Source organism: Propithecus coquereli, unplaced genomic scaffold, assembly GCF_000956105.1.
Source record: "Propithecus coquereli isolate 6110/MARCELLA unplaced genomic scaffold, Pcoq_1.0 Scaffold164, whole genome shotgun sequence".
In the NCBI taxonomy this organism is placed as follows: Eukaryota; Metazoa; Chordata; class Mammalia; order Primates; family Indriidae; genus Propithecus; species Propithecus coquereli.
In genome coordinates, this window is record NW_012140969.1 from 3,164,999 (window position 1) to 3,178,641 (window position 13,643).

The 13,643-nt window shown below is 38.2% G+C and overlaps 1 protein-coding gene across 1 annotated transcript; it reads right to left on the minus strand.

Annotated features, from left to right (window-relative positions):
- Positions 1-3,311: 3,311 nt before the first annotated feature.
- LOC105807793 (zinc finger protein 709-like) lies at positions 3,312-6,766 on the minus strand. Its single transcript, XM_012641253.1, has 5 exons — positions 6,734-6,766; positions 6,179-6,305; positions 5,921-5,981; positions 3,697-4,881; positions 3,312-3,528 (listed from the first exon to the last, which is right to left on the minus strand). Exons 1-5 carry the CDS (start codon positions 6,764-6,766, stop codon positions 3,312-3,314), a joined length of 1,623 nt encoding a protein of 540 aa, XP_012496707.1.
- Between the last annotated feature and the right edge of the window lie 6,877 nt (positions 6,767-13,643).

Consider the following 13,643-nt stretch of genomic DNA (forward strand, 5'->3'; position numbering starts at 1 on the left):
GAAAACAACGTCTGGTATAAAAAAATATTCTGGGCGGAAAAAAAAGATCAGATATTGCAGGAAAAAAAGATGAATGAAACTTAAGACTTAGCAACAGAAAAGACATAACAATTTTTACTATTAATATACGTTCCTAACAGATTGTCAAAATATATGATGCAAAAACATGGACGTGCAAGATGACAGACAAATCCACAACTGTAAGTGAAGATTTCAACACTTCTTTCTCAATAATTGAAAAGTCCAATAGGCATAAAGTCAATAAACATATTGCTTTTTTATTTTAAAATACTTAGTTGAAAAAGACCGTCTATACTAAGGTGTACAATGTGATTCAAGGTGTATACATTGTATGAGTACATTGCATATTAACACATTAATGACCATTAATGACCACCTATGCTATACATTAAATCCCCAGAACTTTTCATCTTACAACTTAGTTTTTACCCTTTGACTATCATCTTCCCATTTCCCCCACCCTCTGCTCCGTGGTAACCACTTTTCCAAACTCTGCATCTATGAGTTCAACTTTTTTTTTAGAGACAGAGTATCACTGTCTCCCTGAGGCTGGAGTCGAGTGGCACCACCATAGCTCACTGTTACTGAATTCCACTGTTTGAGATTTCACATATAAGGGAGATCGTGCAGTATTTGTCTTTCTGTGTCTGTCTTATTTCACTTATAATCTTGTCTACCAGGCTCATCTATGTTGTCACAAATGGCAGGATTTCCTTTTTTATGGCTGAGTAATATTCTGTTGTTTAAATATACACATTTTCTTTATTCATCCATTGATGGACACTTAGCTTGCTTCTATATCTTGCCTATTGTGAATAATGCTGCAATGAACACAGGGGTAGCAGATATCTCTTTGAGGTGCCTCTCTTTGAGGTGGGAGGATCACTTGAGCCGGGGAGTTGGAGGTTGCAGTGAGCTATGACGGTGTGACTGCACTCTACCCAGGGTGACAGAGTGAAACTCTGTCTTAAAAAAAAAAGAAAAGAAAAAGCCATTCCAGATGACTGACAGGTGGTCTCCCACCCACTCACCAACAGGCCAAGTCTTATCCCGTTGAAGAAAATGAAACACACTTCCATCCTCAGATAAAGTTACTAGGTGATCATGATGGATCAAAACAAAAAAAAAGTGATTCTCTAGTCATGTCTCTAAAAATCTAAAAGAAAACAGACTCCAAAATGACCAAAACCATCCTCCTCTAATATAACTGATGCTTCTTATGAGTAAGGTTTAGCTCTACTTTATTCTTTCTGCCTCCTAGATAAGAACCATTAGGATTTCCAAGGATAGAAAGAATTAAGTTCACCTCATAACATCCAATACATATCACTTTGTTCATTAGCAATGAAATCACCTAAAACAAACACAAGTCCTATAAGAAGTCCTTTTGAGCACCCTCCTATTGATAACCCATAGCCATTTATGCTTTGTGTTCATTTGTATTACAATCCATTACACCCCACTCTGACTACAGGTGTGATCCCGGAAAATCTTTGGCGAGGTGGCACTGACAAAAGCATGAATCATCTTTTTTTGGTTATTATGAAAAAATAAGAAATTAGTTTCATGACACAAATTGTGACCATTTCAAAATAAATAATAATTACAAAGGGATATTTTAATATATCTTCTCAAGTAATGGGAAATACAATACTATTTGTTAGCATACAAGTTGTTAGAAAAGAGCTAATAAAATATTTCTAAGAAATACCTGCACAATCTTTTGTTTGACAAAAAAAATGCACACTGTTTTTATCATATACAAACATAACTGAGAATGTACTGTGACATTACATTCATCTGTGACTAACTGGAAACTCACAATTTGTCTGATCCTTGCTCTCACATGGAAAGACTCAGAGCAGTCACCGCACAATGCAGCACAGGAACCACCACCCACGTGGCTCTTTGTGACTGCACCATTGTAGCTGTCTTAGTAGAATCAGGAAAACAGTCATTACCAGTATTAACAGGACAAGGTGTTTATTACACAAATTAGACCATACAGGAATACAATGTAGAGAAGAGGTGAATCAGAGAAAAAGACAATACCCCCAACCATGAGTTTGAATTAGTTGCCTGGTAGACAAATGAGGGCTTGCAGGAAATCCAAATTGCAAAAGGATCTTTTGACATGGAGCTTCTGGAGACATCTGTGGAATCCTACTCCTCTGAGAAAAGAGAAATCAAGTATATGGGATGTTCTGAAGAAACTCTTTATTGGCAGGGAAACCTATCAGGAAAACAGACAGGAAGCAGGTGTCCATGCAGTCTCTATGCATCTGTCTGCCTCCCTGTACGATGAGTCCAAAACCTGACTCATGACTTCTTCAGTTCTGCCTTCCAACTTTTATATAAGTTAGGCTATGGTGAATTGTAACAAGGAAAGAAAAAAAGAATGGATTCTAGAGAATTCAGTTCACAACACTATCCAAAGTGACATAATACAATCCAAGAGGGCCATCTCCAGTCTAGATTTTATTGTCCTATCAGAGATCTTACTTCTTAATTCAAAGTCTATCATCTCGAACTCAGCCAGAAAGAAATATAAAGAGCAAAGGGCAAGACAAACTTGACATGCTTACAAATTTATACCAACTATTTATTAGCAAAGAAAATGAAATAAGGCTCTTCTGGCCAAAAAGAAGAAAGGTTTTCTCATAAGAAAGGTGGAACACATATAAAAAATAAGGGACATCCAATACTTGGCATAGGATGCCAGTAGAAAACTCCCAATACGAAATTGTCATTTTCAATGGCCCCCTCCTTACACAGCTATTAAGAGAAAAATTTTATTAACTGACTTCAGGAAAAAGCACTATCTATAATACTTCTGCACTATTACTTAAAGAGTACTAACAGAATAATCCTAGTGGTTTTTTTTTATGAAAGTAAGAAGTAGAAATCCATAGTCCAGAGATCCACTTTAAGACTGTGGCACTGATAAGGCAGGCATGGCAGCATGCATGCTTATAGTCCCAGCTACTCAAGAGGCTGAGGCAGGAGGATCTCATGAGCTCAGGAGGCTAGCCTGGGCAACACAGTAAGACCTCATCTCAAAAAATAGGCAAATAAAAAAGAACATGACACTGATGAAGATAATACATTTATAATTTTACCACATTTCTTTCATGGCATGAATATTCTAGAGCATTATACATGAATTTACTTGTATTGGGATTTCCCATATTACTTACATTCGTACAACTTCTCTCCAATGTTAATTTTCATATGACTTTGAACACAGTCAAAATTGAAAAGCTTTCTGTATTTATTACATTTTAGCGTTTTTATTCAGTGTGCACTCTCCTCGCATGTTTTTGTAAGGATGCACGCCAACGGAAGGTTTTGCCACATTCCTGACATTTGTAAGGTTCATTTTGATTATGCATTCTCATGTGTACTTGAAAGGCTGTAAGAAAGCTGAAGGATTTTCTACATTCCCTACATTCATAGGGTTTCTCTCCAGTATGAATTCTTTCATGCATGTGAATATAACTGGAATGACTGAAGGCTTTACCACATTGTTTACATTCATAGGGTTTTTCTCCAGTGTGAGTTCTTTCATGTTTTTGAAAGGAACTGCAACAACTGAATGCTTTCCCACATTCCTTACATTTATAAGGCCCATCTCCTGTATGTGATATCATGTGTATTCGAACACTTGTAAGGTACATGAAGGCTTTCCCGCATTCCTTACACTTATAGGGTTTCTCTCCAGTGTGAGTTCTTTCGTGTGTTCGGAAACCTAGAGGAGAAATGTAGGTTTTCCCACATGTTTTACATTCATACTCTTTCTCTGCAGTGTGAGTCCTTTCATGTTTTTGAGCATAATAGCGACAACTGAAGGCTTCTCCACATTCCTTACATTTGTAGGGTTTATCTCCAGTATGAGTCCTTTCATGTGTTTTCATAGACTGGCTATATTTGAACACTTTTCCACATTTTTTGCACTCATAGAGTTTTTCTCCAGTGTGGGTACTTACATGTGCACGAAAGCCTAGAGGAGTCATGTAAATTTTTCCACATTGTTCACATTCATAGCGTTTCTGATCAGTGTGATTCCTTTCATGTTTTTGAGCAGTATGGTGATAACTGAAGGCTTTTCCACATTCCTTACATTTGTAGGGTTTCTCTCCAGTGTGAGTTTTTTCATGTCTTTGAGCAGAGTAGTGATACATGAATGCTTTTCCACATTTTTTACATTCATAGGGTTTTTCTCCAGTGTGGGTTCTTTCATGTGCTCGAAAACCTAGAGTGGACATGTAGGTTTTCCCACATTGTTTACATTCATAATATTTTTGTGAAGTGTGATTCCTTTCATGTTTTCGAACACTATGGCGATAACTGAAGGTTTTTCCACATTCTTTACATTTGTACGGTTTCTCTCCAGTATGAGATTTTTCATGTACTTGAGCAGATTGATGATGTCTGAATGCTTTTCCACATTTTTTACATTCATAGGGTTTCCCTCCAATATGAGTTCTTCCATGTATTTGTAAAGAATATCTACAACTGAAGGCTTTTCCACAGTCCTCACATTTGTAGGATATCTCTGCACTATGCGTTCTTTTATGTTTTTTAAAAGATTGCAGATAACTGAAGCCTTTCCCACATTCCTTACATTTATATGGCTTCTCTCCATATTCTTGACACTTATATGGTTTGTGTCTGCTATGAGATCTAATGTGCCTATTAAGGGATGAATTACAAATGAAGACTTTTCCACACACACTGCATTTATATGGCTTTACTCCTGTATGAGTTTTCTTGTTCAGACTGAGATTTGGAATCTGGCTGAAACTTTCTTCACATTGACTACCTTCTTTACTTTCATAGAGTTTCTCTACCACATGAATTCTGTAAAAAATAAGAAGTGCTTTATGTTTATTAAAGGTTTTCTATTTATTAATTGATACTAGAATGACTTTTTTCACATTCTGGGAAAGTATAGATTTTTCATCCTAAAATGCTTGTAAAGTGAATATATTGAATGTTCTGCAAGAGGTCTCAACCATAGTTATTATGAAAACAGTAATATTCATATATAGGTTGCTGAATACTATTTCCAAGTGAACTATTTTTCAAACACTGAACATCTGTGTCATATTTAAAAAAACACTTTTGAGGGCCGGGCGCGGTGGCTCACGCCTGTAATCCTAGCTCTCTGGGAGGCCGAGGTGGGTGGATTGTTTGAGCTCAGGAGTTCAAAATCAGCCTGAGCAAGAGCGAGACCCCGTCTCTACTAAAATTAGAAAGAAATTAATTGGACAACTAAAAATATATAGAAAAAATTAGCCGGGCATGGTGGCGCATGCCTGTAGTCCCAGCTACTCGGGAGGCTGAGGCAGGAGGATCGCTTGAGCCCAGGAGTTTGAGGTTGCTGTGAGCTAGGATGACGCCACAGCACTCTAGCCCAGGCAACACAGTGAGACTCTGTCTCAAAAAAAAAAAAAAAAACAAACACACTTTTGAGGCTGGGTGCGGTGGCTCATGCCTGTAATCCTAGCACTCTGGGAGACCAAGGTGGGAGGATCCCTTGAGCTCAGGAGCTCAAAACAAGCCTAAGCAAAAGCAAGACCCTGTCTCTACTAAAAATAGAAAAATTAGCCAGGTATGATGGCACATGCCTGTAGTCCCAGCCACTCAGGAGGCTGAGATAAGAGGATGGCTTGAGCCAAGAGTTTGAGGTTACAGTGAGCTACGATGATGCCACTGCACTCTATCCAGGAAAACAGAACAGGAAATCTTTCTCAAAAAAAAAAAAAACACTCTTGGTTAATGTCTTCTTAGATAAATTTAAGGCTAGGCTTACTTGTTTTGTATCCTTATTTATAAAATTTCAGGACATACTAAGATTTTCTCCTGGGATATGTTTTCTCTTGTCAGTATGACTTACCTGAGATTTCTCCCCTGTTTTTTGTACTGATCTTCAATGCTCTGGTCTTTCTGTTTTTTTCCTGAAATGCAGAACCAGAAAAATTGTAAGTTATTAGAAATTATAGAAAAACTATTTGATTCTATGTCCATGATGAGCTGTGATTTATTTACAAAAGTATTGCTTCTTCACATTCCAAATCTTGGAACAGCATTGATGACCAAGAAAAAGTTGTTCTCTAATTCAACAGAGAACATGATGGAATGACATCATTCTCACCTATTGACTGCAGGTTCCTGAAGGTTTCCCACATAACATCTCTGTAGAGTTTTTTCTGTGAAGGATCCAGCAAAGCCCACTCCTCTAGCGTGAAGTTCACAGCCACATCCTCAAAGGAGACTGAGTCCTGAAACATCCCACGTGTATAAAGGAAGATGAGTGAGACTGACAGCACTGGGGATCTATACTCAATTAATAAGATGTTCACTTATGATTCTGTGCTCTCCAAAGATTTATTCTATGAATTACTTGGAAGAACTCAACTATAACTCTTTGGCCACACTCGATTCCTCAGAACTATGAACACAAGGCAATTAATTCTACATCTTCACTGTGATCACTTCAAGTCTTATTGCTCTCCAATGGCAGGATCCACAGCACTTTGGAGAAGAGAAATACTACACCAAAAAAAAAATCTATTTTAATACCATCAATTCCTTGACAGAAAAACTCTTTCATCGTCTTCCTTATGCATGATATCACTCAACATTCCATGAGATACGACATTCCATGAGATATCAAATCTGGATAACATTTAAATGAATAAAAGCACACTAAAGAACCAGAAGCTTTTTCTACTATTCCCATCACCAAACATGAGGCCAGGAGGCATGGGGAAATCCAACTTGTAACAAAATTCAGCTGACCATACGGTCCTGAAATACTCTAGGATATTAGAGGTAGTCAGATCCAGCTAGTTCAATCAAAATATTTCTTTTGGAGAAGTATTCATTTTAACTTGTTCATATAATATTTATAAGACTCAGTTCTTCCTTTTTATTTCTGTTCCATTTCATGGAGCTATTAAGTTACTGGGAAGTTAGAGCTTAGGCATGAGGAAAAAGGCATGACAGCTTAAATTTTAAAAATCCCTCTACTTCTGTGCCTCAGGGCTACATCCCACTATTTTTTTTTTTTGAGACAAGAGTCTGGCTCTGTCCCCCAGCTCAAGTGCAGTGGCATCATCAACAACCTCACTGCAGCCTCAGACTCCTGGACTGAAGCAATCCTACTGCCTCAGCCTCCCAAGTAGCTGGGACTACAGGTGTACACCACCACACCCAGCTAGGTTTTCTATTTTTTGTAGAGATGGGATCTCACTCTTGCTCAGGCTGCACTCGAACTCCTGACCTCCAGTGATCCTCCCACCTCGGCCTCCCAGAGTTCTAGGATTACAGATGTGAGCCACTGCACCTGGTCCCACTAATTTTCAGTGTACATCCTCAGATAATAACATGCCAGAAGAGCTCTTTCCAACAGAACCATTACAGTGTACCCTGGGCCTTGCTGACCTTAAGGAACAGGTTAAGATTTCCAAGCTTACATGGGAATTCATTAAGGTTCACAATGATATGATGTGCCCATGATTATAAAATGTATAAAAGGTTCTCAGCAGAGGTTTCTCCCAAAAGAATATAAAAAACCCTTTCTCCATTTCAGAAGGAAGTGATTCCCAACCAACCACTTTAGAAAATAAGGATAAGAATTAAACTGGACTTCTATTCAGAAACCATGCAAACAAGGAGAGAGTAGAGTGAAATATGTAAAGTTTTGAAAGAAAAAGACACACCCACTTAGAAATCTGAATCAAGCAAAATTATCCCTCGAATGAGTGCATTATACTTTCTAAAGACAAAACTTGAGGGAATTTGGCACCAGTATACATGCCATGCAAGAAATGTTATACGAAATTCATAAGAAAGATAGTAAACAACAAGGAAAGATAGCACATTTGAGAAGGCATAAAGGAAGGTAAAATAATTTAATTCTTAATTAATGTGGTAGATAACAGTTTGTTCAAAATAATAATAGCTACAATGTATTTGCTAAGGAAAGCTTATGGATAAGTAAAATCAATGACAGTCCAGGACAAAAGGACAAAGCTGTAAAGACAATGCCTGACTCTTCCCAGCATATCCAGGAGGCACAGCTTGGCCAAGGAGAATTTTACGTTATATCCCCAGGTCTTACCATGGCCATTTGTTTACAGCCTAGAATCTAGTGGCTCTAAGACATAAGTCCACAGACAAGTCAAACAATTATTCAAAAAGTCACAGAAGACATGACACATAAAAACACAAAGATATACAGACACACAGGCCAAAGCAGCTTTTATAGATTTATAAGATTTTTTATTTGCCAGTTTTCAAATAGTTTCTCTCTCCTTTAGACTATCAATCTCTTGATAGTCTGTTTTGCTTTCCTAAACAATTGTTGCCAGACAAATCTAAATTTGCATTTTTAAAAAAATGACTCAGGTGAAACAAGGTAGAAAATTTAGATTTCAGTGTACAGAGAGGAAATTTAACTTTTTTTTTTTTTTTTAAGAAAAGGTTTGGGCTGGGTGAGGTGGCTCATGCCTGTAATCCTAGCATTCTGGGAGGCCAAGGCGGGCGGATTGCTCAAGGTCAGGAGTTCAAGACCAACCTGAGCAAGAGTGAGACCCCATCTCTACTAAAAATAGAAAAATTAGCCAGGCGTGGTGGCATGCACCTGTAATCCCAGCTACTCAGGCGGCTGAGGCAGGAGAATCACTTAAGCCCAGGAGTTTGAGGTTGCTGTGAGCTAGGCTGATGCCATGGCACTCTAGCCCAGGTGACAGAGCAAGAGGAAGGAAGGAAGAAAGGAAGGAAAGAAGGGAGGAAAGAAGGAAGGGAGGGAGGAAGGGTTTGGGTGTGTTAGAGGAAGGTTTAAAATGGATGTCAAAGTAACACAAAATCTTAGGAATTTACCATAGAATTTTATAAGGAGACACACAGATGAGTCTAGAAGAAATTTAGAAATTTTAATAAATAACCTGCTAAATGTCAGAATGTTATATTTTGGAGGCCAATCTAGCTAGGTAGATGGCTTTTGAATTTAGTGTGTTTTTAAACTGGCCCAACATGCTCAGGGTGGAGCTCACACTGAATTTCAGGTCCCCAAAAGGGAGATACCATGGGACTGGGCCATGCAATGTTTTTATAGTGTACTTTGTTATAAAGACATTTTTCTAAGTATTTGAACTGTGCCCCTTATCTAAATCCACAAAGAGCAGCCCTTACAGTAATAACTATGTACTGTAAACATCTGTCCCCAGCCAGTGTCCCACTGGCCACCACACACATAAGAGGTTTTTGTTTTTGTTTTTAATAGTACAGGTTGGATATCAGCCTTTAATTAAGCTGACTTCCAACCAGAGAGGTTTTTTTTAATTATTTAAAATTAATAATAAAATTAATAATAATCTCTTATTATTCAGATTTTAGCCAGGACAAACTGCTGGTATTTCTAGGTTTTGAATTTTTTTTTTATCAGAGGTACTCTCTTAAGTGAAAGCTAATCTTTGTCAAAGATACCTTCTTAAGTGAAACTAAGTCTTAACCACAGTTATGACTTAATCAAGGACATCTTTAAAGATGTGTAAGGTAGTCTTCACAAGATCTAGAACTACCCCAAAGAAAGCTCAAAGAGAAGAAAGTTTTGCTAGTCGCAAATAGAGTACAACCCATATTTCTATCCAGCCATATTTCTTAGGGTCTTGGCTTCTTAGCTAACCATCTATACACAAAGGCCCAAAAGCACCCATGCCCCACAGGTGGAAGAACACATGAAATCAAAAACTGTCCATGGAAGGAAAAAGAATTAATAAATGGCAAAAGTCATACAAATATCAAATAAAAAGGCCTGATTCAGAATCAAAGCCAGGTTACCACAGCGAAAGCACAAAATTTTAAGCAGCCTTCATGGTGAATCCCATGTGGAATCGAAAGTGGGCAGTTTGAGTGTACAAAGGATTTTAACTTTGTTTTAAGTCAGATTTTTGCTTTTTCCCCTTTTTTAAGTGAATTTTTAAAGCCTTAAAAATAGCCATGATACTATTATGTGTCTTTAAAAATTGGATCTATCAATTATTTAGAATAAGAGATTTCTAAAATCTCTATCTATATTTAAATTTAGGAGTCTAATTTAAAGGATCCATTTTCCTGGACATTGACAATTTGAATTTTTACTGGTGTATTTATTTCAGTAGTAACCGAATCTGAAAGTCTCTTTATGAAAAATTCAGGATGTAATTTTAGGGCCTAGGCCGGGCATGGTGGCTCACACCTGTAATCCTAGCATCTGGGAGGCCGAGGTGGGAGGATTACTAGAGCTCAAGAGTTCGAGACCAACCTGAGCAAGATCAAGACCCCGTCTCTACTTTGAAAAAAAAGAAAAAAGTAATTTTAGGGCCTACAAAGAGCAATTTCAAAGATATTCTCACACTCCTGGAAATAGGCTAAGATAGCAAAAGACTCTTGTTGCCACTACATTAACCAGACAACAAGGGTTGAGACAACAAAAGCCCCCTATGAACAGTACTTTTTAATGACAAATATCCTCAAGGGCTTGTTATATTTGGAACAAAACAATCTCAGGTTCCCAGTCATTTTCAGACTGGTCACCTGATGTAACACAAAAAAATCACAGCACCACCCCCCCGCCACTCTAGATGGTGGAGCCCAAGAGAGCATTCCCACTCAGTCACAAGTCAAGCTCTCAAGAACATACAGTAAGATGGCAGGGGATTTTATCTGGTATTCCTCTTTATGATAGGGCCATACAGAAAGACAAAGCAAAGAAAAAGACAATTTCTGGGAGGAAGGGGACAAACAGTGATTTTTACTGTCTGCTCAACCAGATCTCACAGAAAAGGAAGGAGGCTGGGAGCCCAACTAGTAGGAAATTCTCATCCTTTGTCAGAAGATCAGGTTCCTGGGTTTCCTTTATTATGGCTTCCAGAAGGACAGAGCCTTTGATCACCCTGTTCACTGCTTATAAAAGGAAACTTAAAAAAAATTTCTTATCGGCCAAGACAAAATTATAATACACGTGTAAGAAAGACACAAAAATGCCAGTTACTCTGCTCAGTATCTGAGTTTTAACCTGACAAAACAGATGAAATTGTTCCCCTCCAACCTGAGAGTCAGGCCCACTAAGCTTCTGCCAGCAATTTTTTCAGGGTTCCTCACACAAATATGACAAGACAAAGGACACAATTCCTCTCAAATCAGAATTTTAAAACCAAAAACGAAGTTTTAAGCAAATCAAATGCAGTTGTTCAAGGTCATAGTCCCTCTAGCAGCTATCCCCTACCAAACCAGGTGTTCTGATGAAGTGGTAGCAGAGTCTAGTGCCCTGGCAAAGCAGACCTAAAGTCCTGTTGAGGCAGAATGAAGGTTCTAAAGGGATAATACCTTAGTATTGTCATACACAAATCCATTATTTACCTCAGATATCTTTTAAGCCAAGTACCTGTTTCTGAGGTTGTGAGATGAAAACACCATGGGTCAATGATACCTGGTCAGTTGCCAAACACTTAGATCCATCCCTGAGTAAAAATTGCTCAGGCAGCTGCTGGACAGGTCCTTCAGGTGGCTGTGGCCAGGAGCCAATGTGCCAGGAGCAAGACAGCCACTTGGGATTTTTGTCCCATCTGGGGTGCCAATAAATTGCTACCAAATCAAACTGGGGTTTTGCTCACCCAGTGCAGTAAAGCCAGACGCTGAAGCTGCAGTGGAAAAAAGCAGCTTTATTGCAGGGCACCATGTAAGGAATACAGGTAGCTAACACTTAAAACCTGAATGCCTCAGTGGCTTACAAGCCAGGGTTTTTAAAGGCAGGGATACATTTCAGGCAGGCAAAATTGTAAATCAATACATGGAGGTTATCCATTGGCCTGGCCCAAAGAGGGAGTGGACCTCAAGGGATCCTCCCACCTTGGCCTCCCAGAGTGCTAGGATTACAGCCATGAGCCACAGTACCCAGCCTAATTTTAACTTTTTAAAATTAACTAAGATCTCATCCTCAAAACACCAATGGTTATAAAAGTGTAAACAAAATAAAAATCTCTAACTAAATGACAAGGTGCATCATAGTTCGTCTTTCCACTATATCCCACACTGGGTGTTGCTTTCAGGAATAAGTAGCCTATTATAATGCATCAGGGATTTAAACCTAACTTCTTAAATATAAATGATTCTCAAAGGTTATATAAGCTTTGAGTCATTTTCCTCATATCAATTAAAATAGGAATTCAATTGCATTTTCATATTATCAATTAAAATACAAATTCATTTGTCTTAGGAAGAGTAAAACCTTTTATATGTCAAAGTTCTCTAGAGACATGCATACAAAAACTGAACTAAAAATGAAAAATCTACCTGGGAACCTGAATGCAACCATCTTGCATCTTGAGATTCTCTTTCACAAAGGGAACACAAATTTTGTTTGGTTCCAGAATACCCTTCCATTTTCAAAGCTGAAGAAACTAAAATCTTACACACTCACACAGGTAATAAAATTACAAAATACCAACAGAAACTAGAGTTGAAAGGCCACTATATTCAACACATAATGGAATCCAAAGGAAAGAAACACAAATATTCTCATCAGTGCAGATAAGCAGCCTGCTTCCTCACAATTCAAAAGAAAAACTCACATTCAGAAGAAAACCCCACATTCAGAAGGTTAAACAACTTAACAAGCTTGGGAGCCACATTCTCACTGTTGAGCTACAATGCCTAGATACAGCTTAAGGTTCTGACCCAAATGAACTCCCAAACTCATTAACCCTGTATTCAGCAGAGAAAAGTCCTGACCTTAACAGAATTTCTCAATATGTAAAAGTTACACTCTGAATGCAGCGACGTTGTGGATGCAAAACTCAAACCTAATATCGAAGAAACCCAGGAAATAACAATTATAATATCAGAAAGGGCATCACTCCCCCTACCTAAACCCCTAAGGTGCAAGTGGGTGCCCAGGTTTCCAGTGCTTCAAGCTTCTCTCAGTACCAAGGGCTCCTCCCAAGGTCAGAGTGAGCAGCAGGGACACCTGCCAGGGAGGCTCTCCAGGAAGAACCAACTGTGTCCTCCACTACTGCCCTTGGCAAGCTAAAGGGTGGCCTTAGCTTTAAGTGACTGCCTCAGGCCTCTGCTCACCATCATGTGGCTCTGGAACACCATATTTTAAATGGGACAGCAAAACCACTCAAAGCAAGTATTTATGTGTCAAGTACAGAAACAAAATGTAAGGAACTTTTTCTAGTTTCACAACAAAACCCAAAAATATCTATTCCTTTCAGAAAATGAAGATGACGCCAGTTAATTATTATGTCCACAGCAAGAAATGGTTTTATAAACAATTAATCATATTTTAACACATCTAGGAGTTGCAAGTCTAAGCCTTGGAATTCCTTTTCAAATCACCCAAAAGAAAAAAGCAGGCCTCAGAAACTTAGGAGAAGAAAAAGGGATAAAAAGAATATTTAACAAATGGAAGGTAATTCTGGAATACTTTATTTTTTCTGAAATTCATCTTTCTTGCCGTTTTGGAAATAATCTGTACTGTCTTTTGAGCTCTGTTGATTGAATACACGTTACATTTATTAAAATACTGAGACACAGAAAAGTGAATAAATGGTTTCAAGGTGACCAAGTCA